The sequence below is a fragment of the Schistocerca gregaria genome, chromosome 1 (assembly GCF_023897955.1).
Source record: "Schistocerca gregaria isolate iqSchGreg1 chromosome 1, iqSchGreg1.2, whole genome shotgun sequence".
In the NCBI taxonomy this organism is placed as follows: Eukaryota; Metazoa; Arthropoda; class Insecta; order Orthoptera; family Acrididae; genus Schistocerca; species Schistocerca gregaria.
In genome coordinates, this window is record NC_064920.1 from 197,267,725 (window position 1) to 197,291,577 (window position 23,853).

The following is a 23,853-nucleotide window of genomic DNA, read 5'->3' on the forward strand; positions in this document are numbered from 1 at the left end:
TAAGATGAACATCAACAAAAGCAAAACGAGGATAATGGAATGTAGTCGAATTAAGTTGGGTGATGCTGAGGGAATTAGATTAGGGAATTAGACACTTAAAGTAGTAAAGGAGTTTTGCTATTTAGAAAGTAAAGTAACTGATGATGGTCGAAGTAGAGAGGATATAAAACGTAGACTGGCAATGGCAAGGAAAGCGTTTCTGAAGAAGAGAAATTTGTAAACATCTAGTATAGATTTAAGTGTCAGGAAGTCATTTCTGAAAGTATTTGTATGGAATGTAGCCATGTATGGAAGTGAAACATGGATGATAAATAGTTTAAAAAAGAAGAGAATAGAAGCTTTCGAAATGTGGTGCTACAGAAGAATGCTGAAGATTAGATGGGTAGATCACATAACTAATGAGGAAGTATTGAATAGGATTGGGGAGAAGAGGAGTTTGTAGCACAACTTGACCAGAAGAAGGGATCGGTTGGTAGGACATGTTCTGAGGCATCAAGGGATCACCAATTTAGTATTGGAGGGCAGCGTGGAGGGTAAAAATCGTAGAGGGAGACCAAGAGATGACTACACTAAGCAGATTCAGAAGGATGTGGGTTGCAGTGGGTTCTGGGAGATGAAGAAGCTGGCACAGGATTGAGTAGCATGGAGAGCTGCATCAAACCAGTCTCAGAACTGAAGACCACAACAACAACAACAACAACAAGTGCTGTTACAAAAAAAAGCAAAGCTTTCACATATAATATTGGTCTCAAGCTGCAAGAGAAGCTAAGCTTTCACATATACTGTTTATCTTTTTTGCGCGTGTTACACTTTAATATAACAGAAAGAAACTTCCACATGGGAAAAATATATTAAAAACAAAGATTCCAAGACTTACCTCCATGGATTTTAATACCTATTCCGAATTTTTCTTTTGTTTCCTTTACTGCTTGCTCAATATACAGATTGAATAACATTGGGGAGAGACCACAGCCCTGTCTCACTCCCTTCCCAACCACTGCTTCCCTTTCATGTCCCTCGACTCCTATAACTGCCATCTGGTTTCTGTAGAAATTGTAAATAGCCTTTCGCTCCCTGTATTTTACCCCTGCCACCTTTAGAATTTGAGAGTATTCCAGTCAACTTTGTCAAAAGCTTTCTCTAAGTCTACAAATGCTAGAAACATAGGTTTGCCTTTCCTTAATCTAGCTTCTAAGATAAGTCGTAGGGTCAGTATTGACTAACGTGTTCCAACATTTCTACAGAATCCAAACTGATCTTCCCTGATGTCGGCTTCTACTAGTTTTTCCATTCGTCTGTAAAGAATTCGTGTTAGTATTTTGCAGCTGTGACTTATTAAACTGTTAGTTCGGTAATTTTCACATCTGTCAACACCTTCTTTCTTTGGCATTGGAATTATTATATTCTTCTTGAAGTCTGAGGGTATTTCGCCTGTCTCATACATCTTGCTCACCAGATGGTAGAATTTTGTGAGGACTGGCTCTCCCACGGCCATCAGTAGTTCCAATGGAATGTTGTCTACTCCGGGGGCCTTGTTTCGACTCAGGTCTTTCAGTGCTCTGTCAAACTCTAAACGCAGTATCGTATCTCCCATTTCGTCTTCATCTACGTCCTTTTCCATTTCCATAATATTGTTCTGAAGTACATCACCCTTGTATAGACCTTCTATATACTCTATCCACCTTTCTGCTTTCCCTTCTTCGCTTAGAACTGGGTTTCCATCTGAGCTCTTGATATTCATACAAGTGGTTCTCTTTTCTCCAAAGGTCTCTTTAATTTTCCTGTAGGCAGTATCTTTCTTACCCCTAGTGAGGTAAGCCTCTACATCCTTACACTTGTCCTCTAGCCATCCCTTCTTAGCCATTTTGCACTTCCAGTCGATCTCATTTTTGAGACGTCTGTATTCCTCTTTGCCTGCTTCATTTACTGCATTTTTATATTTTCTCCTTTCATCATTTAAATTCAATGTATCTTCTGTTACCCAAGGATTTCTAGCAGCCCTCGTCTTTTTACCTACTTGATCCTCTGCTGCCTTCACTACTTCATCCCTCAGAGCTACCCATTATTCTTCTACTGTATTTCTTTCCCCCATTCCTGTCAATTGCTCCCTTATGCTCTCCCTGAAACTCTGTACAACCTCTGGTTCTTTCAGTTTATCCAGGTCCCATCTCCTTAAATTCCCACCTTTTTGCAGTTTCTTCAGTTTTAATCTACATGTCAAAAACCGATAGATTGTGGTCAGAGTCCATATCTGCCCCCGGAAATGTCTTACAATTTAAAACCTGGTTCCTAAATCTGTCTTACCATTATATAATCTATCTGAAACCTGTCAATATCTCCAGTCTTCTTCCATGTATACAGCCTTCTTTTATGACTCTTGAACGAAGTGTTACCTATTGTAAGGCTTCCTCTTTCATATCTTTGCCCCAGTCCATATCCACCTACTAAGTTTCCTTCTCTCCCTTTTCCTACTACCGAATTCGTCACCCATGAGTATTAAATTTTCAAACACGCGATCTAGTGTGAGAGGGAGAGAGGGAGAGAGGGAGAGAGGGAGAGAGGGAGAGAGGGAGAGAGGGAGAGAGGGAGAGAGGGAGAGAGGGAGAGAGGGAGAGAGGGAGAGAGGGAGAGAGGGAGAGAGGGAGAGAGGGAGAGAGGGAGAGAGGGAGAGAGGGAGAGAGGGAGAGAGGGAGAGAGGGAGAGAGGGAGAGAGGGAGAGAGGGAGAGAGGGAGAGAGGGAGAGAGGGAGAGAGGGAGAGAGGGAGAGAGGGAGAGAGGGAGAGAGGGAGAGAGGGAGAGAGGGAGAGAGGGAGAGAGGGAGAGAGGGAGAGAGGGAGAGAGGGAGAGAGGGAGAGAGGGAGAGAGGGAGAGAGGGAGAGAGGGAGAGAGGGAGAGAGGGAGAGAGGGAGAGAGGGAGAGAGGGAGAGAGGGAGAGAGGGAGAGAGGGAGAGAGGGAGAGAGGGAGAGAGGGAGAGAGGGAGAGAGGGAGAGAGGGAGAGAGGGAGAGAGGGAGAGAGGGAGAGAGGGAGAGAGGGAGAGAGGGAGAGAGGGAGAGAGGAGGCCTGACTGTCCGTGGTGAGCAGCTACATATGCTTTCCATATTATTGCTTCACAATTTTTTTTTATAATTTTCTCATTTTAATTTCCTTCAGCGCAATATTTTTAGGAAGCCATTTTCAAGACTGCGTACAGAAACTACTGTTTAACATCGTTGCACTTTACAGTACTCTTGAAATGCTAATTTTTGCCTATTCTGCAATGTCCGACCCTATTTCATGATCTATAAATTTTTTCTGTTGCTGTTACTATCCCATTTTGATATTTTATTATTATGCTTAGCTGAAATCCCTCTGAAATTGCCTCTGTCTAGGTTCATCCAATAATGTGGTACAGAAAGAACAGTGGTATGGGTGACAAAGTTCAAAATTAGTTGTACTCAACAGAAATGAATCGAATATTATTTTAAAACATCTACCACTCTACCGCACTGTTTCCAGTTCAAGAGTAACATTGAGTATTTTAATGCATTACATATGCTGGTAAGTTAAAGAAACCTGTTTATGTGTTATTGCACTTTTCTTATTTGATACATAAATGCCACATCTATAAGAAAGTGCTTGTAGTAACTTTCGATATGGTGAACTTTTATTAGGTATCCCATCACACATTGCTTTTTCCCCTATACTACTGTGTGGATCATAGATGCTGTAATCATAATGTAATTTCTGGTGTTATGTGGGTTGCCAATACACAAGGGGACAAAATTAACAAATTGCTAATAATGACAAAAAAATTATTTGGTTTTTTCCTGATCTTAAGTGTACTGCTGTGTAAGAAAATATTACACCAGAACTATTCATTTTTATTGGCACAACTTTATGAGCTGTGATCCATGTCTATTACATCTTTTACATACTCTGAAGCAGAGACATTATTCCATTGTCGTGTGTACTGGTTGTAGCAAAAAACTTGGTTTCATTCTCACCCCTAACACCTTTTTATGCACCCACTCTTTCTTTTGATTCTTTCTTTGCACTTCACGATTGTAAAACTTAATGCTCCTAAACTGCAGTTCACTTACGACAGAATAAAAATAAAATTTTTTAACTCTTCTCTTACCCCGTTTCCCACAAATTTATAAATTTTTTTGCCCGAGAGGCGTAACTACTTACCTGTGCCTAAGAACATCTGCTTGTCACAGTAATCACAAGTTGTCATCACTTTAAATGCTTTTGTGAAGCGATGTGCAATCATGTGACCCATTCCACGTGAAACTGTGGGTGTCCTTGGAGACTTTGGAACTTGAAGTGTTGCTGAGGGGAGAAAGAAAAACAAGTCAAACAATCAACTAATAAAACACAGTCTGAGGAGAGTAATTAAAATGTGGGTTCTGCTACTGATAAGCATCTATGAAAAAATTCAATAAAGTATGACAATATTACAGAAAGGACAGACTGCTACTCACCATATAGCAGAGATGCTGAGTCGCAAACAGGCACAATGAAAGGATTATCAAAGAAGTAAGCTTTTGGCCAAATGGGGTTTGTCAGAATTATATCACACGTGCGTACGCACGCACGCACGCACGCACACACAAACAAACAAACGTGTGTGCATGTGCTCGCTCTAACGAAACTTCCAGGCACATGGCCACAGTCTCTGGTTGCCAAGGCCAGACTGCGAGCAGCAGCACATGATGGGAGAAGCAATTCGGATGGTGGCGGTAAGGAGGAAGCTTAGGAGCAGCGGGAGGGGGGGGGGGGGGGGGGGGATTGCAGGGTAGGGTTAGGGGACAGTTAAGTACTGCTTGTGGGAACATTACCTTTGTGGCACAGTACCACCTAGGACTGGATCAAATAAATCACATTCTCAGTCAGACTTTTGGCTACCCCTTGTTGTGCCTTGGAATGAGGAATGTCCTACCCACTATCCTTCCCAACCCTTCTACAGTGGTATTCTGCCATCCACCAAACCTACGCAATATCCTCATCCATCCCTACACAACCCCTGCTCCCAACCTCTTGCCTCATGGGTCATATCCATGCAACAGATCTACACACAAGACCTGTTCCATACATCCTACCACCACCACCACCACCACCAGTCTGGTCACAAGCATCACCTATCCCTCAGAGGTAGGGCTAACTGTGAAACCAATCATGTTATCTACGAGCTAAACTGCAACCACTGTACTGCATTCTACATGGGCATGACAACCAACGAGCTGTGGCCAACAAACAGCTGTACCACCTAATAGCTGAGCATGCTGCCCAACACAACATTTCTCATTTTAATGAATTCTTCACAACCTGTGCCATCTCGATCCTTCCTACCAACACCAGCTTTTTTGAATTGCGCACATGGGAACTCTACGCAGGATATCCCACGTTCCTGTAATCTTCCAAGCCTCATCCTTTGTTAGTCATCATCCTACACCCACCTAACCCCATTCCAGTACTCCACAGCCCTCTATTCCACCAACACACCCACAGTCATTTTACTTCTTTTCCATTGCCCCCATTCTCTGTCTAACCTCCTAACTGTAGTTAACTGCTCTACCCTCCCTCTATCTCAGCCCTCACGCGTCCCCTACCCTGCTATCCCTCCCCCACCCTGCCACAGCCTTCTCCTTACCCCACGTCCTAGATTGCTTCTCCCATCAAGCACAGCTGCTCACAGTCTGGCCTCAGCAGCCAGAGACTGCAGCTGTGTGTGCAAGTTGAGTTTGCGTTTGTGTGTGTGCATGTGTTGTCTAAGTCTTACTTGCTCGACAGTCTTTTTCTTGTGCCTGTCTGCAGCTCAACATCTCCTTTACATGGTGAGTAGCAATATACTTTTAGAATACTGTCATTATTTCATCCTGGATTTTCAATCATTTGATATAATAAAATATGATACAAAAACATGACGCATATAAAGCTGCCAACAAAGGTGTATGATTGAAAGTGGAGGTGTGTAGTTTTGTATGAAACATGAATAGGAGCCAACAACAAGACAGTACCCCAAAAACTCCAATACAAAAATGTTGATAACCTACAACTTATTTCTTTCAGCTCTTGGAACATTATGTTGTATCTTCATGAATGGAACAGAACAGAACAGCTGATAAGCTGTAAATAATAAAAGGAAACTCAACAATGGAGACAAAGGAAAGTTGACAAACCAAGTCAAAACATTAAAATGATCTACACACAACAAATACAAAACTACAAGAAATTTACAAAAAGACAATAATTCAGATAAACTGTAAAAAAGCAATTAAAAAACAATCCACTCTTCAGTTCCCGATACAACAGTAGTGTTGCAGATCGATGAAACAAAAAGTAAAAACAAAAATTTGAAGCATGGGGGCAAGAAGAATGAAAAGAAGATAATGGGTAATGAGTTGAACGAAAAAAAAAAAAAAAATAAGTGTACTCATTATCACACGCACGCTTGATGTCTGTCCAGATCAAGAAGATTTAACAAGCACTGTAATGGCAATGACAAGAAAAACTGGTGTTTATGGCAAATTGGCTAACTTAGATGCTTGTAGGCAGGACATTTTGCACTGTTTGGTATCCCATCTGTAACTCAAATGTTTCACAAATGTGAAATTATGATATTTACAAAAGTAAAACATAACCTATTACAAAAACTGGTTGTGGAACACAATATGCTTATAACTCTCAACAGTTATGATAATTATCAATTCAAGGTGAGAAAGCCATGGGATAATAAAGCCTCTGTTATAAGCAGTTAATGAATATTGTCTGTCTATTCTGTTTTCTACTCTCATAATTCTATAAAATGAGTAAAGTTATCAGTACGGTCATAAATCATAAACTAAACACTTAGTGAACAATTATCTTCTACGCACAGCAATTATTTGTTTATTTTGCAACCTGAAATTTAGTGTATGATATTAAAATGATGAAAAATACCCTTATTGGAGGGGTCATCAGGCAATGCTGGACTAGGCGGAGCTCTTGAGGGGCTGCCAAGCTGGGGCGAGGTGTTTTCTTGGCCAATTAGATCACTACTGCAGTTGGGTCCTGGCTCTGTTGGCAACCGACCCCGGCGCATAAGCCTACCACCTGTTCCTGGAATATGCTCATTGCTGTAAAGAATATGAAAATTCCACATGACATCACCACAGTTAAATGTCAATATTTTTATCTCATCAAATGATGTAACATGTAGAAACAACAGGTCTGGCAATTTTGTGAGTTCAAAAAAAGGCAAATAGCAATTTACTTATGCAAATCAATAACACTTTATCACTCATATACCACTTTGTTTCCACTATTACAAATTAAATTTTGATTAACATATTGCCCATAAACATAGTATCAATGTGTTACCCATAACACAATAATGTCACACACTGCAAAAGGTGTAAGACAATTATATAATTTTGTTCCACTTTAAATAATGACTTCCCTTAAAAAATATGTGATTTTCAAATAATTATAATAATTACAGTTCCAGCCTCCTATAAAGTTTTCATTACTCATTCATTTTATAACTAACTTTGCACATAGTTTGTATCATTTTTACATCATTTTATTAATATTTTCAGGTCATTTTAATGATAAATTTCCAGTTATTTTGAGTCATAATAATACAGGTACCCTGCAGTTACAGATCCTTTTTCATATTTGGAAATAAGAGTCAGTGTTACAACACTTATTTCACTTTGGTAACCAGTGCGGTATTTAAACCTGAATAAAAATATGTGACTATGCACAGTAATAAGTATTACTACTATACAACCATCTGGAGAGTGACAGTTCATTTTATAAGTATACCATTCACCATTCCTGAACTAACAACATAATCAGGCAATTTCTGTAGGTAATAATGCAAGTTACCTTGCACCACTGCTGTCTCCTCCATCCACCCGATTTGCCAGCTGAGACTCATGGCTCTTTGACTTGGTTAGAGGATACGCTTCAGGCAGGAGTCCAGTCTGGTGCTTTTTGCGTGGTGGTGGTGTTGTTGGAAACTTCACACGTTCACCTGCTACAGACAACAAGATTCTGGCTATAATCAGAGTGGGACAAATTATGGTGAATACTTCTGGCTGAAGAACATGGACACAAGGTAAACTCCATCGGCAATAGAACTGATCTGCAAAATTTAATCCTTTGTCACTATCATATTAAATTGACAATTTAAAATACCACTACTTTTATCCAAAAAGCTATGAAATAGTGACTTCTCAATGGAATGAAAATAGCAATGCACGAAAGTATATTTAACGTGTGACATGTAAAATAAATACTGCTATTGGTAACAGAATTACAGCTGCCCATTGCTCTGCCATACAGCGACCTTGTCATTCTATATCTTACGATGTAGAAGATGCTCAGCATGTCAACTCATCTGGCACTTCTGTGCTCAGATTTACGTGGACATACGATGAGAGAGATCACACACTTCACATTCATAATATATCATCATCTCCGCTAAATACTTTTATCAAAAATGTAGCTTCCTTGTTCGATTTTGTTGCACTCTGAACTTTCTGCTGTTAAGTCCTTACCAGGCATCCTTTGTTGTATGTTAATGGCAACAGATTAAACAAGACGAACTACCGGTAGCATCATAGTTTGACATTAATTACCTATAGTGCTGCTACATAATTTTACAACAACATATACGAAAAAGGGATTGTGAGATGGACAAGCCGTGCTTGGTGAAACTTCCAGTGTGCAGCAGTAGTGGCCATAGTGGCAGAACGATGTCACTACACCAGGTAAGGTTTGGTACAGAGATAAAGGAAATAGGAGAGTGCATGGTTTTACCATAAGTAGTCAAGTGTAATTTCTGTAAGGCCTAATGAAGTAAATAAGTAAACTTAATGTGCACACACGAGATGTTTTCTTGAGGAGTTTAGCAGCAGTAATGTCTACGAGAGTGTGCACTGGGTGCCTGAAGTTCCCCCATGCTGCATTTAGGCTAGCAATAGAATTCGAGGAGCCTGATGGCATACCATGGGAAAGAGATCGGAGAAACATGTAAGAAGTAAATATAAGACGTTTTAGTTGTGAGCAGACGGAGCATGTGCAGAGGCAGTGCCGCCAGCCATGGAGTAGTAGTGTTGGTGGTATGAATTATCAACAGTTTTGCAGGAATAACAGCAGAGGTGGCTTGTATCAGCAGCAGTATTATAGGAATAATAGTAAGGATGACCTGTGATAAGAAGCAACCATTAAACTAAAAAGCGAACCCCAGACATGCCAAAGGATGTTCCCGGTAAAAGCAAATGCAGTGAGTATGAATGCAGAGGCAGAATATGTCAGTGAGGGTAACAGTTGGCACAAGGGCATGTGTCATTGGGCTCAAAGGATTTAATGGGTAACAGGCAATGAGGCCCACTACATTATAATTTGCGTGAGGTGGGAGATAATAATACATGGTCTCTGTGGTTGATAACTGTAAAATTTCAATTAGAGGCAACTAAGTTTAGGCAGAGTGTGGAAGCTGTGCCTCGCATAAGTGAGGGCTCAAGCATGATCCTAGGTTTAGTCTTGCTGCAACAGCATCATGCCGCAACTGACCTTCGATGATGCATGGTGGAACTTAGTGACAGGGGATTCAGACTAGAAAAGCGGTCATCAATGTTGATCTGTTGCTAGGACCATCTGTTATGTAAGCCAATCCAGTTAAACCAAGAACAGTGACGCAAAGACTTAAATCACGTGATTGTGTGTCGAATGGCACCAGAAGTCACTGTGGATGAATGTGGAGCCTGACTTAACAGTTGATACATTGTGTACAGTGGAAGTGTTTGAGGATAGTGAGGTATCGGGTGTAGTATGTTGTTGAGTAAGACTAGGTATTGTTTGGGTACAGGAAACTTTTACATGTACAGGAAAGGGACAGAGGCAAGGTATTACCCATCAGTGTGCAAAATTTTGGCACCAAGGAGGTTAAGCTGTTGGTGGGAATATTGATGGGAACACCAGAAATTCTGGAAGATGAAGACTGTTGCACAGAAGACGTAGGCTACAAAAGGGCAGAAGACGCCACCAAGACCGCACTGCATGAGGAGATGAAGCATTTGAGGGGGACAGAGTAGGTACAGATGTAAGAACTGTTGCCAGTACTTCAAGACTCGTGTCTTCTATGAGGACAGTTGCCTGTGCCTTTTTCAATGCAACACAGAATTCCGATGAGAAACGAAGTGCCAGAGAACTGAGGGCCATACTGAATACCATGGTCTCTGTAGCTAATTTTGGAAAAGTTTACCATCAATCCACTGTTGGCAGACAGCACAATAGAAGAGAATAGTAGCTCTTGGGGGGAGATTTTAACTGAACCGAAGTAGTCTCGGCAGTTTGAGGAACTACTGACTGCTACAGCTACCACCATTTGGACAGTAAGACTATGATAGAAGCTTACCCCATTCCAAACTTCAGAGAAACTATAATCTTGGACAGTGGCGTTTTTATTTATTTATAAAGATGGTCTTGAGGGGCATGTACCTTCAATTAGAGGTGGCTCCAGAGGATGGAGTGAAGTCCCTACTTTCAGTACCTTGGAGACATCATCAATATAGAAGACAGCTGTTTGGTTTAAAGTATGCACCAGCGATATTTCAGTATTTGTTGGATAGAGTGCTCAAAGGATTCAAATCTCATCAGTGTTTGGTGCATGTGGATAACAACTGTCCCCCACCCCCTTCCCAAGAAATTTTCAGGAACGCAAGCACCGACTAAGTATTCAGGAGGTTATGGGCAGCTCATTTAAAACTGAGTACTGAAAACGTCATTTTGTGTTGGAAGAAGTAAATTACTGTGGTCATAGAATTAGTAAGGATGGCTTTAAGACTAATATGAAACTGATACAGGCAGTGCGGTGCTTTCCAATACCAGGATTAAGCAAAGAGTTAACAGTGTTTCCTGGGCCTCACAAATTATCATTTTATTGGGGTGGATTTGTTAGGGTCATTCAACTAAACTCCAGCAGGGAATGATTTTATTCTGACTATAATAGACTATTTTTTTGTTACATTAAGATGGTGACAATGCTTGACCAGCGGGCACCGTCGAACAAGATTGGTTAAAATATGGTTGCTGAAGTTTGGAGTGCCAGAGAGAATAATTATGGATCCAAGGGTACACTTCATACCAAACCTGATGAAGGAATTGTGCTGGTTATTGAGAGTAAAAAAATTAAGAACTAGTCCATGTCATCCTCATTCAAATGAAAGATCATAGCAGGTTCATTGGATGATCGGAAAGATGCTTAGCTATTATGTTAATTCCCGCCATATGGGTTGGGGCACAAACTCGTCTTTTGTGATAAGTGCATACATGAGGGTTGGAACTTTAATAGTGGCAACTATTTATTTACAGCTCATACAAAATAGATCTGTGTTTCAAAGTTTTACTGACCCTCGAAGTAGTCATCAGCATTGCGTATAACCTGTTTTCAGCTATGTGGAAGTTACAGGATACTCTTAACAGTGCCAGTTGTGTTGACAGTTCGAGCGGCGCGGTCTATTGCCCAACAAATTTGTAGCAGTTCTGAAGCGAATGCCGTGAAGTGTTTCCTTCAGTTTAGAAATCGAGTTGAACTTAAGAGAACTTAAGTCAGGGGAGTGCAGTAGGTGGTATAGCACTTAGCAGCCCCATCAGTCACACGAATCAGTAACAGCTTGCACTGTGAATGCTTGAGCACTGTCCTGCAAAATGATGGTCAGGTCCTGCAGAAAGTGTCAGCACTTCTGTCTCTATGCTGCTCATTTTTGGAACACTACTTACAACGAGCTTGTGTACTTGAAAAGGGACAAGTTGGTTGGTGGATTGGTTTGTTTGAGATGTAAAGGGACCGAACTACAGGGTCATCAGTCCCTTTCTCCTGGCGCGAACAAGGCCCAGGATAAAACCACACCTAAAAGAAAATGAATGGAACAAACAAAACAACAGGGAAACTTACACCACAATAATAAAAGAGGATGAGCCAGCCACACTGCAAGACAAAGTTTCCACCCCAAAAGGCAAGGCAACACATGAAGGCAAAAGACTAACATCACAACAAGCAAATGTAAAGAAAGGGTGACAGAGTTAAACTGGAGGGAGGGTGGAGGCCCCAGAGAAGGCCAAACATCCACCCTTAGAAGGTATGATGAAACCCCCCTCCACACGAATAAGACATAAAACTAAATCTGCTGTTGAGCCATTATCAACCAACACTGAAGGTAGGGTGCTGGAAAGGTTAAAAGTCCACCACTAAAAGTGGGCAGTTCAGGACCATGTGAACAACTGTCATAGGGCAGCCACAGCGACACCGAGGTGGGTCCTCGTAACGGAGGAAGTAACCATGTGTGAGCCACGTATGGCCAATGCAGAGCCGGCAGAGAACCACAGTGTCCCTGCAAGAGGCCCACATGGAAGACTTCCACACATTCATAGTCTCCTTAATAATATGCAGTTTGTTATGCGTACCGTTATGCAATTCCATCTCAAAAAGCCGAAAAACCTTGCGGCATAATACGGAACACAGGTCAGGTTCAGACATGCCCATCTCCAGAAGCGGTTTCCGTGTATCCTGCTTTGCCAGCCTGTCTGCAAGTTCATTGCCTGGGATTCTGACGTATCCTGGGGTACAGACAAACACCACTGAACAACTGACCATACCAGGGCATAGATGCACTCCTGGATGGTCACTACCAAGGGATGGCAAGGGTAGTGCTGGTCAATAGCTTGGAGGCTATTCAAGAAGTCAGTACAGGCAAGAAACGAGTCATCAGGGCAAGAGCAGATGTGCTCAAGAGCACGAGATATGGCCACCAGCTCTACAGTGAAAACACTGCAGCCGTCTGGCAAGGAATGCTGTTCGACATGCCCCCTGAGAACGTAGGCGAAGCCAAGATGACCATCAGCCAATGAGCTGTCTGTATAAACCAATTCAGAGCCCCAGGACATGGCAAGAATTGAGAGGAAGTTACAGAAGCGAAAAGCAGCAGGAGGAACCGAGTTCCTAGGGCTGTGCGAAAGGTCCAGATGTAGCCGCGGCCTAGCTATACACCATGGAGGCATACGCGGATGGAGCCGAAAGGGAGGTGGTAAAGGAAAGGCCTCCAGTTCACACAGGAGGGGTCAGATATGAACTGTGAATGTAAGCCCTGACCTGGGCTGCCAATGCAGATTAACCACCATGGGTTCAGAAAAGGAGACGGTAATTCGGATGCTCAGGAGAACACAAATGTGTGCAACGTAACTGGCAAGGAGTTGTGCATGCCAAATCTTCAAAGGAGGGACTCCAGCTTCCAAAAGGGCACTGGTCACCGGACTCGTCCTAAACACACCCATCGCTAGCTGAACGCCACAGTGGATCGTCATTAAGGTAAAGTTCTGGTTCTGGGTGAACAGTACAACACTGACAGAAGTGCATGACAAACGACTTTGCGACTGAAAACTGGAAGCCATAGGCTAGAGCCCATGACTGCACCTTGCGAATGGCTCCCTGTAGGTGCCGCTCAGAAACACGATTACTGGAGGAGCAATACAAATTGCAGAAGTCGTCTGCATATAGAGAAGAAGAAGCCGATGGCCCTACAGCTGCTGCTAGACCGTAATGGCCATTAAAAATAGAGATACACTCAATACAGAGCCCTGCAGAACCCCATTCTCCTGCATATGGGGGGGGGGGGGGGGGGGGGGGGACTATGGGGAGGCACCAACTTGGACACGGAAAGTGTGGAGCAACCAGAAATTTTGGATAAAAATTGGGAGCGGGCCCCACTCATATAATGTGACAAGGATGTGATGTTGCCAGGTCGTGTTATAAGCTTTTCATAAATCAAAAAAGACGGCAACCAGGTGTTGGCATCTGGAAAAATCTCTTCAGATGGCAGACTCGAGGGACACAAGATTATCAGTGGTAGAGCGACCCTAGGGGTAAGCACCCTGGCATGGAGCCAATAATGCATGTGACGCCAGGACCCAACCCAACCACCGACGCAGCTTACAAAGAACATTTGTGAGGCTGATGGGCCAATAGCTATCCACATCAAGCAGGTTTCCACCGGGTTTGAGCACCGGAACGATGGTGCTCTCCCGCCATTGTAATGGAAAAACGTCATCGCACCAGATCTGGTTGAAGAAGATGAGGAGATGTCACTTGTAGTCGGATGAGAGATGTTTAATAATCTGACTGTGGATCCAGTTTCGTAGTGAATTACTATTTGGAAGTTTTGCCCTCTCACTGCTCCTTAGGTGCTGGCTGGGAGGTCTTCTCGAAAGTAGTTTCAGGGACAGAGGAGAACCTTGAAACCTTCCGACCAGCAGCCAATGGCTCTTTCAACTACTGGCTGATGTCCACTGGACCACTGAGGGAGAAACCATGGAAGGTAGAGTCCCCTTCCGCATAAGAGGAGCCAAAGGAGGCCATTTGCTTGTCTGGCACGGGGAGAGGACCGACGCACCCAAAGTAGAAGCTTTGGGAGCAACAGAAGAAGATGTGCCCTCAGCCAACTGGAGGGAGGAGGAAGACTGGCAGCCCCAAGGGGCCACTGGAGTCACCTTAGATGGTGCACGTCATCAATGGCAACGCCATCATGGCGGCAGCATAAGAAGGGAGTATGGGAACAGGGTTCAGTCTTTCAGGGGAGGGACATAGGGTTTGACACCACATCGTTACACTATCACCTAGACCTTTCCAGGTAATGAATCACCCTTAAAGGCCAAGATGAAGGCACCAGTGACAACTCTATTGTCTTTGGGTCCCCTGTTAATGTGCCGGATGAAATGAACACCCCACCGTTTTAAACTAGCACGTAGCTGATCATCGGACTGTAACAGGAGGTCATGATGAAAAATAATTCCCTGGACCGTAGTGAGGCTTTTGTGGGGAGTGACCGAAAGAGGAATATCACCCAACTTGTCACAGGCGTTAACACCTGGGACTGGGTTGGGGATGCCACCTGAATCAAAACCAACCCATTGCACATTTTGGGCAGCACTGTCACATCCCCCGACTTGGCTTTCAGGTGATCAACAAAAAACAGAAGCTTTGTTACCAGAAAGGAGTGCCCATCAGTTCTGCTGCACACTAAATAACGTGCCGAATATGAATCCCGTCGCTCTGAGGCCCTACAGTCCTCCCAAGGTGCTGCTAAAGAGGGGATTTAGGGTCATACCAGTCAGCATTGAAATCAACCTTTCCTTTCTTAGAGACTGGTGGGGCCGTTCAGTCTCCAGCTAAAGATGAGAGTCCACTTCATTGCAGGTCATCCACCCTGATGCCATCCACTCCAATCAGGTGCTCTCCCCACGGGCCCCAACCAGCCACAGCAAAGGCCACCTGGCATGATGGCTGTTGCAAGGAGTCCTTGGCATATGTGGGAAGTTTACAGGTCAGGGATCAGCAGTGTTGTCAGGGGGCCACCACCAAATGGGTACACGACGGCCCCACCACAACAGACTGGCTACTGTGCTGGATATGAGCACAGAGAAATCCAATATTGTCATTGGGGTGAAAGAGGACAGGAGAGAATGGAAGAAGATGACATGCCACAGAAAGTGTCCTTGCCCAAATAGTTGAATTGCAGGTGGAGATGCAAAGCTGTGCGACAAGAGGTCCAGCAGATCAAATCTAAGAGCACTATGGGTAACTCGTGCACTACGTAAGGTGTCCTTCCTCATATGGTCCACACTTTTGTAGAATGTGGAAAGTAGCAGGTCAAACCATAAAATGGGACCAGAACTTATAGTGCCAAAAAGTGTAAGACTCCTAATGACAGACAGGAATACCTTAGGCCTATTCTAACCTCTGGACCCGGACAGGGAGTAAAATTCTTGTGATTTTGATTATTTTATTTAGTGTGTTGCGTAGATTATTAAAATAATTTTGGGTAGGATCATGTGTGTATGTTGGGGTATGGATTATCTTTATTTGGTGAAAAGTGCTGTTCAGAGTCAGCTGGTTCCAGAGGGGGGAGGCAGTGGAGGGAGGGGGCGTGGTGGTGGTGGTGATGGTTCCTGTCCTTAGGTTGCCACTCGGAGAAGCTAAGGATAGAAGAATGCTAGTTTTGACGGCACTGTACTGCTCTGCCTGGGAGGGGAAGGGGGGGAAGGCGGGGAGGGGATGATACTTAAGTTGGTATTTGCTGTGTGGAAACTGTTGAACTAGATAAGGAAGATTGCACTCAGGGAGGCATCAGAACACAAGAAGTTGCCCGCAGCATAAGTGTGAGTGATAGAGCAGATGCAAGAAGTAGTAGGATATGAATAGGATACAAGCAGTGCCACATGAGTTACGAAGGGTAAATTGGGGACAGACAGATCCTGTAGGACAATCCTGAAGACAATGCTAAAGACAATATTTGGGACAGAGGATGAAACCAACATTAGCAAGCTGAATAGGACAGCGTAAGCCACAAGAGAAGTGGCACAAGGGAAGAGGGCGACTGTATAAAGCAATCCACAAGGATTGTGTGTGGAGAGCCATGTTGAACAACACACATTTCAACAGTTAACTAACTAGAGAGATAATGGATTGCGCCAGAGCATCAGCTAGCACGCTAAACCAGGATTTAGAGGAGGTGAAAGCATTGATACAAGTATTAGATGCAAGAATAACACTGATGAGACTGTTGCAGTCACTAGGAGATATTATGTGGGAATCAAGAGGGGTCATGGCGAACTTGTTGGAAGCTGTTCATCAGGTACCTTACGGGCAATTGAGTCTAGTCTTATCATCGGAACAAGGTGCTGAGAGATTTACTGCCTGAGCTACAGGTGGTAGAAGAGCCCAGCAGCCAGAACCTGCCTTCCTACTGCCATGAGCAACCGTGGATGTGAAAAACGGCATTGCAAGGTTGTATGTGTCAGTGAATATACCAGTGGCTACGAAGTAGACATTGTTTAAATGTAACATAGTGCACACCTATCCAGTAAGGCTAGAAACAGTGGGGAAGTTTGTGCAAGTAAAAGAGGCTGGTATGGCAATCTGCCAGCAATGCCAAAGCAGGATGGTCACTATATGTCCCATTCACTACAACCAGATAGGAGGAAGCACCTGTGCCATGTATTTGATCAGGGTGCAAGGCAATGGGTCACTCATGGCAAAAGGAGCTGATGGAACTACAGACGTACTTCCAGCGAGTGGGTCTACTTTGCGTGTACTCTGTGTATGAGGACATAATAGCATGGTAAGCTAGTACGAACAAGATAAGCTCACAAGTTAAGAGGCAGTGGGTCGTTAATGGAACCATGTGTGACAATAGGCCAGTGTTTCATTTATCAGCTGTAATGATGGGAGCTACTCTTTCAACAACACACATCCAAAGCTGTAATGGCCGGACGTTCCCTTAAGAGATGTTGCCTAAACAATACCCTACCTTCTTGAATGATAAATGGGAACTAAACCCAGTTCATTAACTAAGTCAAATGATAGCCACATAGGAGAGTGAACCACTGTAGAGTAACTAATTCAAAAGGCTGAACTGTTATTAGGATAGTCGATGCTGGGCAACAATGACCCTGAGTGTCAATTCCCAGTGGAATAGTGACAGTCTGCTCTGCACAGCTTTTATCTGGGATGACAAGCCATTTAGAAAACCAATCCACAGGTAGTCCAGTTTCTGTGGACTGGATTCTCTGAGAATGACAATAGAGTGTTGAAGGAGGATGGGAAACAGCCACAAAATGTAATGTCATAAGTGTAAAGTGTTTAAAATTGCCAGTCAAGTATAATCTTGAAAGTTTGCATTTATACTACAGATCAAGGTTGCAAATAGTCATAGTACAAGTCTGATTCTGACCAAGACTTGAACGGCCAGGGTTCCCCGTGGAATGAGGTAATTTATTTCCTTTCGATACCTAGTTTTTAGTGCAACTTGCAGGAACCTGTAGTGAAGCAATCGCGACCCATCACGACTATTGCAGGAGCAACAGCATGCTGGTATGCATAATTAGGCAGCATGTTAGTTAGAATAACACATACTCAAAATGTTTGCAAGACAGACCAGCCACGCTTGCTGAAATTTGCACCACACAGTAGTAAAAGCCAGAGTAGGCGAGATGATATCATCGTGACAGGTCAATGCCCATATTGTGAGTTATGTGACTGGGAGTCGGGTAATAATGCACCTCAGAGCTGTACAAATAGGTGTGAATTTTGAGGTAGATTCATCTTGACTCCAGCAGCACCTCCACCAGAGCAGCAGGTCCACTCTAGACCCTGAGACAACTGAGCACAGCCAGCTGCAGCCACGAGTTTGCGACCCGGTCGAGCCAATCACGTACTGCCCACCACTGCAGTGGACACATGAAGAGTCAGAGTCACTGGGTGCAGCATTCCACAATGGAACACCATCACAGCAACAGTAGGAGGATGCCGTGACCTCAAGGCCACAGGCTACTCACAGGCCGCTGGCTGCTGCTGGGCCTGATACCAGCATCACAGGGGCCCTGTGCACGCATCTCTTCACTGGGGCGGAAACCAGCTGCCTTTGAAGTGATGCTGGCCAGGTTTGCTAGAGTAAGGTGTGTTTGGCCGACAATGCTAACAATGTGATGTGTATTTACAGTGAATGAAATATTTCTCTAAACCACCAGTGCAATGGCCTGTCAATCCATCCATCACCCTACCAAGTGCCTTCTACACTCCACAGATCGATGGGTCATCAAAGGGATAGTCATGATGATGTCATTGCTCTTCACAAATAAGGAAAGTAAATGACAATGGAAACAGTATGGCATTTCTTTACAAAGTTTTGTGGTACCTGGAATGCCAAACTACAATACAGTAGAAAAAGAAAATGAACTAGTGAATGTTCCACAAAAATCCCATTCTTAAATGTTCTGCAGTGGAAAACTGCCACATTTCCCAAACCCACATAAATGATCACGTGCTCACTATGAAAGAGTGGAATACCATAAATGTGCAGCAATCAAGAAGTCTCCCTGACAATAAATCATGGACTCTTGTTTCCAGAGAGATATGTTTGAGAATATAAATATCCAAAAAGAATGAAGACACAGCGCAGATGTACAAGCTGGTGGATTTCTGTTTGGCTCCTGGCATTCATGTTTGAGGCTGTACGAGACTTCTCAGTTCATTAGCACTAAGCACTGGTAATAGTGCACCAACAGTTTGCACAGAAGAACAAATCTGCTTTATTCACCTGGCCTCCTTCCACAAAATTGCTCATCTCAGCCGAAGTGTTCGGACAGAGACAAATGAGAAAACAAGCCTAACCCTATGCTAAGAACCAGATATTTCTTTGGAAAGGTGATAGCTTACCCTGATAACAGATCAATAATTATTGATCTAGGCTTTTAGTCAGAGGTCAAATAGTAGTAGTATGGTATTCTGCTTTATGGCAGGTCTTGTCATGGGTTAAGCCTCTACCACTTTTGTCTGTCCATAGCCAGTTTTTTCATTTCTGAATATTTGTCTCCTTTGATACTGTCCAGCATATGATGTCTTCTTTTTCCTCTTCCCCTTTCTCCCTACACCATCCCTTCTATTCCTTGCTTCAATAAACAGTCCCTCCTAAAACAATGTCCAATCCAGTTACGTTTTCTCTTTCTAATGACTTTCAGCATGTTTCTTTCTTCTCTAACTCTTCTTGATACTTCTTCGTTCCTTACTCAATCTTCCCATTTCACTTTTTCCATTCTTCTCCATATCCACATCTCTAGTGCCTCCAATCTTCTTTCTTCGTCCTTCCTCAATGTCAGGAAGGTCAGATAAGGCACCACCAAAACAACTGCGACAGTTGAGCACTTATATAAAAGGCAATGTATTGACAGATGCTGTTCCCTGCACAATTACAATGGAACTTGACAACAAAGCACTTGCCTTGCTTCAGCAACAAGATTGGGAAGTGCAAGACTCCATGGCACATCCATCTCAATCACAGCCACATCATATCTAGTGACCTCATTCGGCATAAAACTATATTCTGATGTAGAAACTTTAAGTGCACGCCCATTTGTGAGAGTGAACCTTCATTAACAAGCAATTTCATTGCTACATGATTTGTCCCACACTTTGTGCATGAGAGTGTGGCCTCTCAATGTAATAAAATCAAACACCATGTCACTGCACTGCGTCACTTCCAATCAGCATAACCCCTTATTTTAATATGCGCACACAGACACTGTTGGACCTTTACCACCATCTACTATCAATCATCAACTGCTTCACCTGGCAATCTGAAGTTTGTCCTTCGTCTACACTGCAGCTCTACCTTTCTTCACAGATGGATCACTTATTCTTGATTAGTTCTCTGTATCACTATCAATTAGAGCATGCAGTTTGCACCTCTCTTGGGGGACACCACCTTGGCGAAGCACTGTCCGTGCGAGTGGAGATGCTTGCATGTCCGTGGGAAGCTGAAGGCTATGCCGAAGGTAGAGGACCTACTGCCGGAAAGGCCTCAGCCGATGGATCAGACAGAGTGTCCGACAACGTCCCATCTTCCCTATCCACTCCTAGTCCTACCCTATTCCCTGACACAACCCAAGGTGTGACTCATGACCTTACGGGGGCATCATTCAACAATTATAGGCACCATTTGTCAACTTCAGTTGGTCATACAGAGGGCATCATCATGCTCGTTGCTCTTTCATTTTGCTGACCTTTGGATATGTAAACATACCATCTTAGTACAAAACACAAGGCATTATGGTTGTCATCAATGGCAGCTCGAATACGATTTCCATCAGAGTTAGTTTAAACCAACTTTCTACACCTCCGATACCGGTTCCAGCAAACAAGCTAAGGCACAACATGTGCCGTTAAAGATGCCTGAGGATTCCATGACAGACTTCAGGGACTTATCTACCGCTCCATCAATTGTCATGCCACCTGGGCATCACATCTACTTAAATAAAAAGCACCTCATAAACTGTTACCTTTACTTCTTATATTACTTACATTCCATTGCAACATAAATAGGAACTACCAATAGAACAGTCTCTTCTTATGAATGTTCTATGAATATTATATCAAATAAAGTACTGGTTCTCAACCACACCAATACAAATCTGAAAAGAAATAAAAATTGACAAACTTCTCATAAAAAGTGAGAACAGTCGCCAAGAAAACTCACAAAAGAGATTGGTAAAGTGCTGGGAAGAAATCAAAGAATCATTACAAAAAGAGACTCAATTTTGAGGAAGTAATTATAGGTGACTAAAGAAGATATGTGATACGATCTCAATGTGACAGATAGTCTACAAGACACGGAAACTAGTAATGCATGCTAATAAACACACTCCGAAAGACAGGAAACAGAACTGACCTAAATAAGTACTGTGGGCTTTCACTACTACCTATGTCTTAGCAAGTTATTTATTTAACTGTAAAGAACAGATTGAAAAGCGGGAAGACTCATGCAGTGTGCCCCCGCCCTCTCCCCTTGCACGTTCTGGGAGTAAGAAAAACCTGAAACAGAATCACAATAGTTGTGGTTGTCAATTTGAAGACACTGCATGAATCGGGAAATGTGCACTTCTCAAAATTTAGAAATTCTTTGGAGTACATAAGAGTACAAAATAATCATAAATAAGATGATAACAGAAATAAACTGGGGAAATTTTTGAGCCACTAAGGATTTAGACACACATCAGACAATGGTCGTTCACCTAACAAAAAATAATGAGAACATGAAAGACAGGAATAAATGGAAAGGGACTTGAAAGTACCTGTGCCTATGCTCTAACAGACCAGGTTTGATGGATGGATGGATGGATGGTTAGTTGGTTAGAAGAGAGGACTAAACAGGGAGGTCAAAGGAACATCAAGGCAGCAGGAAGAGTAAATAACATGATTTGGGGGAGGGGGGGGGGGGGAGGGGGGAGACGAGCAGGAACTTTCCACAGATGCTACACATGTCAGGACACTAGCACTGCCACCGACCCTTCCAAGTCCTCACATCATACCACAATCACAACATAAGAGGGACAACATCACAGGAAGAACACACAAGAAAATGGGGAAAAAAATGGGACAAAAGACTAAACAAAAAACCCGAAAAAGTGGGGGAGGAGGGAGAACATGGTTCGTGTAAAGCATGTCGAGGCCTCCAAAACCAGCACCAATGCTAACAAAGGCTTTCCAGACCCAAAAAGAAAGTCAGGTACAAAGAAACATGCTGTCTTCATTGCAGTTTTAATTTTTTTGATTATTTGCCAAGGATATGCTTCATCATTATTTGGGCATCGTCTGATTGGCCTACAGAAGAAATACAAAATTTCGAAACAGCATCCTTTGATTGCTAGGAAAATATAAAGGAACTTACTGATATTTGGTAGCGATGGGTACATGGCGCAACCAAGCATAAACATATACCACCATGTAAATGTCACTTGTCAGAACTTTAAAAACCCGAACATAGAATAAAATAGAGGATGACCGAAAGGTATTTTTAAAAAACATTTAATTTGCTTAGTCCCGAAATTGACAAACCACACTAGAAATAAGAACGAAACAGCAGATTACTTCATTATGGCACATACTGCATTCCAATGCAAACCTAACAGGATCAGGCCTACAGAAGCTTTTATGTCAATAACAAGCTGGACATGTAGTGCATATTCTGGCTGTACGCATCACACTGAATATATAAACTCAAAAGGCCCCTAAGACTAGAACACACAGCTCTCAGCAGTGTTCAATTGTTAAATCTTGTCATAACAACAAACCAAGACAGTTATTGTAGATGACGTGTTATAAAAATTGCTGATACATTTCTTACATTAACATCCAGAATAATCAGGGTAAACAAACATTGAAAACTGAAGTATATAAAAAATACATTCCCATAACAGGAATGCACAGAAGTACGTAGGGGAGCTCTGAATACTAAGTCTGAGTGCCCAAGCAGTTTTATAGCCAACAACATTGTGCATACCAGAATCTTCCTGAAATCAAAAGTCACGCCCCCTCCCAATCCCTCTGATGTATGAGAGCATGCTATGCTAACTACCTGTCACAGATGACTAACAGCGTCACTGCTATATCTGGATGAAAAGCAAGTGCAGCATCTAAGTCTTACACTTCAGTGTAAGCAAACAACATGAAATATAATACACAGTCACATTAATGTTTAAACAGAACACTGCCACTGATAATCTTGGAGGGTGCACAATGTAGCCCCCACCTGTGATGAAGGGACATAAGAACCTGGAGAGGAGATAAAGTGTTCCCAACAGATCAAGTAACGGGTTTTGGCACAAAGACGTTTAAAAGTATTAAAGCCAGCAGAGGAAGAGTGCTGCTTCAGTAGTTGCAAGGAGTGAAGGCAATTATAGACGACAGTCGCAATGGCCATGCTCCACCAAGGAACTGGTTGGCGGTGAACAGGGACTGTCAAGAGGAGAATGGCAATGCCAACGGCACAAATTATATTTTCGGACAGATCATGAACAAGAGAATTAATGGGAAGTGGTCACTATTGCAGAAGTCATTGTGCAGCGACTAGTGTAATGAAGGAAGATGGGGAGGGGAAGTGAGTGAAAAATTAATGGCAGATAAAGTGCCACAGGAAGCACAAAAATGAGTAGCGGAGCCATCATTAAGGACGGTAGGATGTGAAACAAGCCAACCTGGAGCAGGAGAGGCACCACAGGACCTTTTAATTTTCACTGTCTATACTTTTACAAATAAATTTATTAAACTGTCAGTATGACCAGGAAGGATTCAGGATTCACACTCATAGCAGAGAAAGTTCAAAAACATAACAAAACAAATTCTTTTCACATGTGAAATTTCATCATTTTTCCACTTGGTATTGGCTGCCTTTGTTGCTGTAGGTATACTTTTCTTCATAAGTAAGATTCTTCGGTGAATTTTGCACAGCATGCAAACCATACTTACAGGTGTATGAGACTCTGGAATTTCCCA

At 42.9% G+C, this 23,853-nt stretch overlaps 1 protein-coding gene across 2 annotated transcripts in view; it reads right to left on the minus strand.

Moving 5' to 3' along the window:
* Positions 1-23,853, minus strand: part of LOC126336572 (kinase suppressor of Ras 2) — a 166,985-nt gene that overhangs the window by 126,748 nt on the left and 16,384 nt on the right. Inside the window, exons 5-7 of one of the 2 annotated variants that reach the window (XM_050000428.1) lie at positions 7,854-8,004; positions 6,924-7,099; positions 4,173-4,313 (exon numbers count right to left, since the gene is read on the minus strand). In XM_050000428.1, the coding sequence (XP_049856385.1) occupies positions 4,173-4,313; positions 6,924-7,099; positions 7,854-8,004 (468 nt within the window). The remainder of the gene's footprint in view (positions 1-4,172; positions 4,314-6,923; positions 7,100-7,853; positions 8,005-23,853) is intronic. The other variant, XM_050000437.1, reaches the window with a different exon arrangement.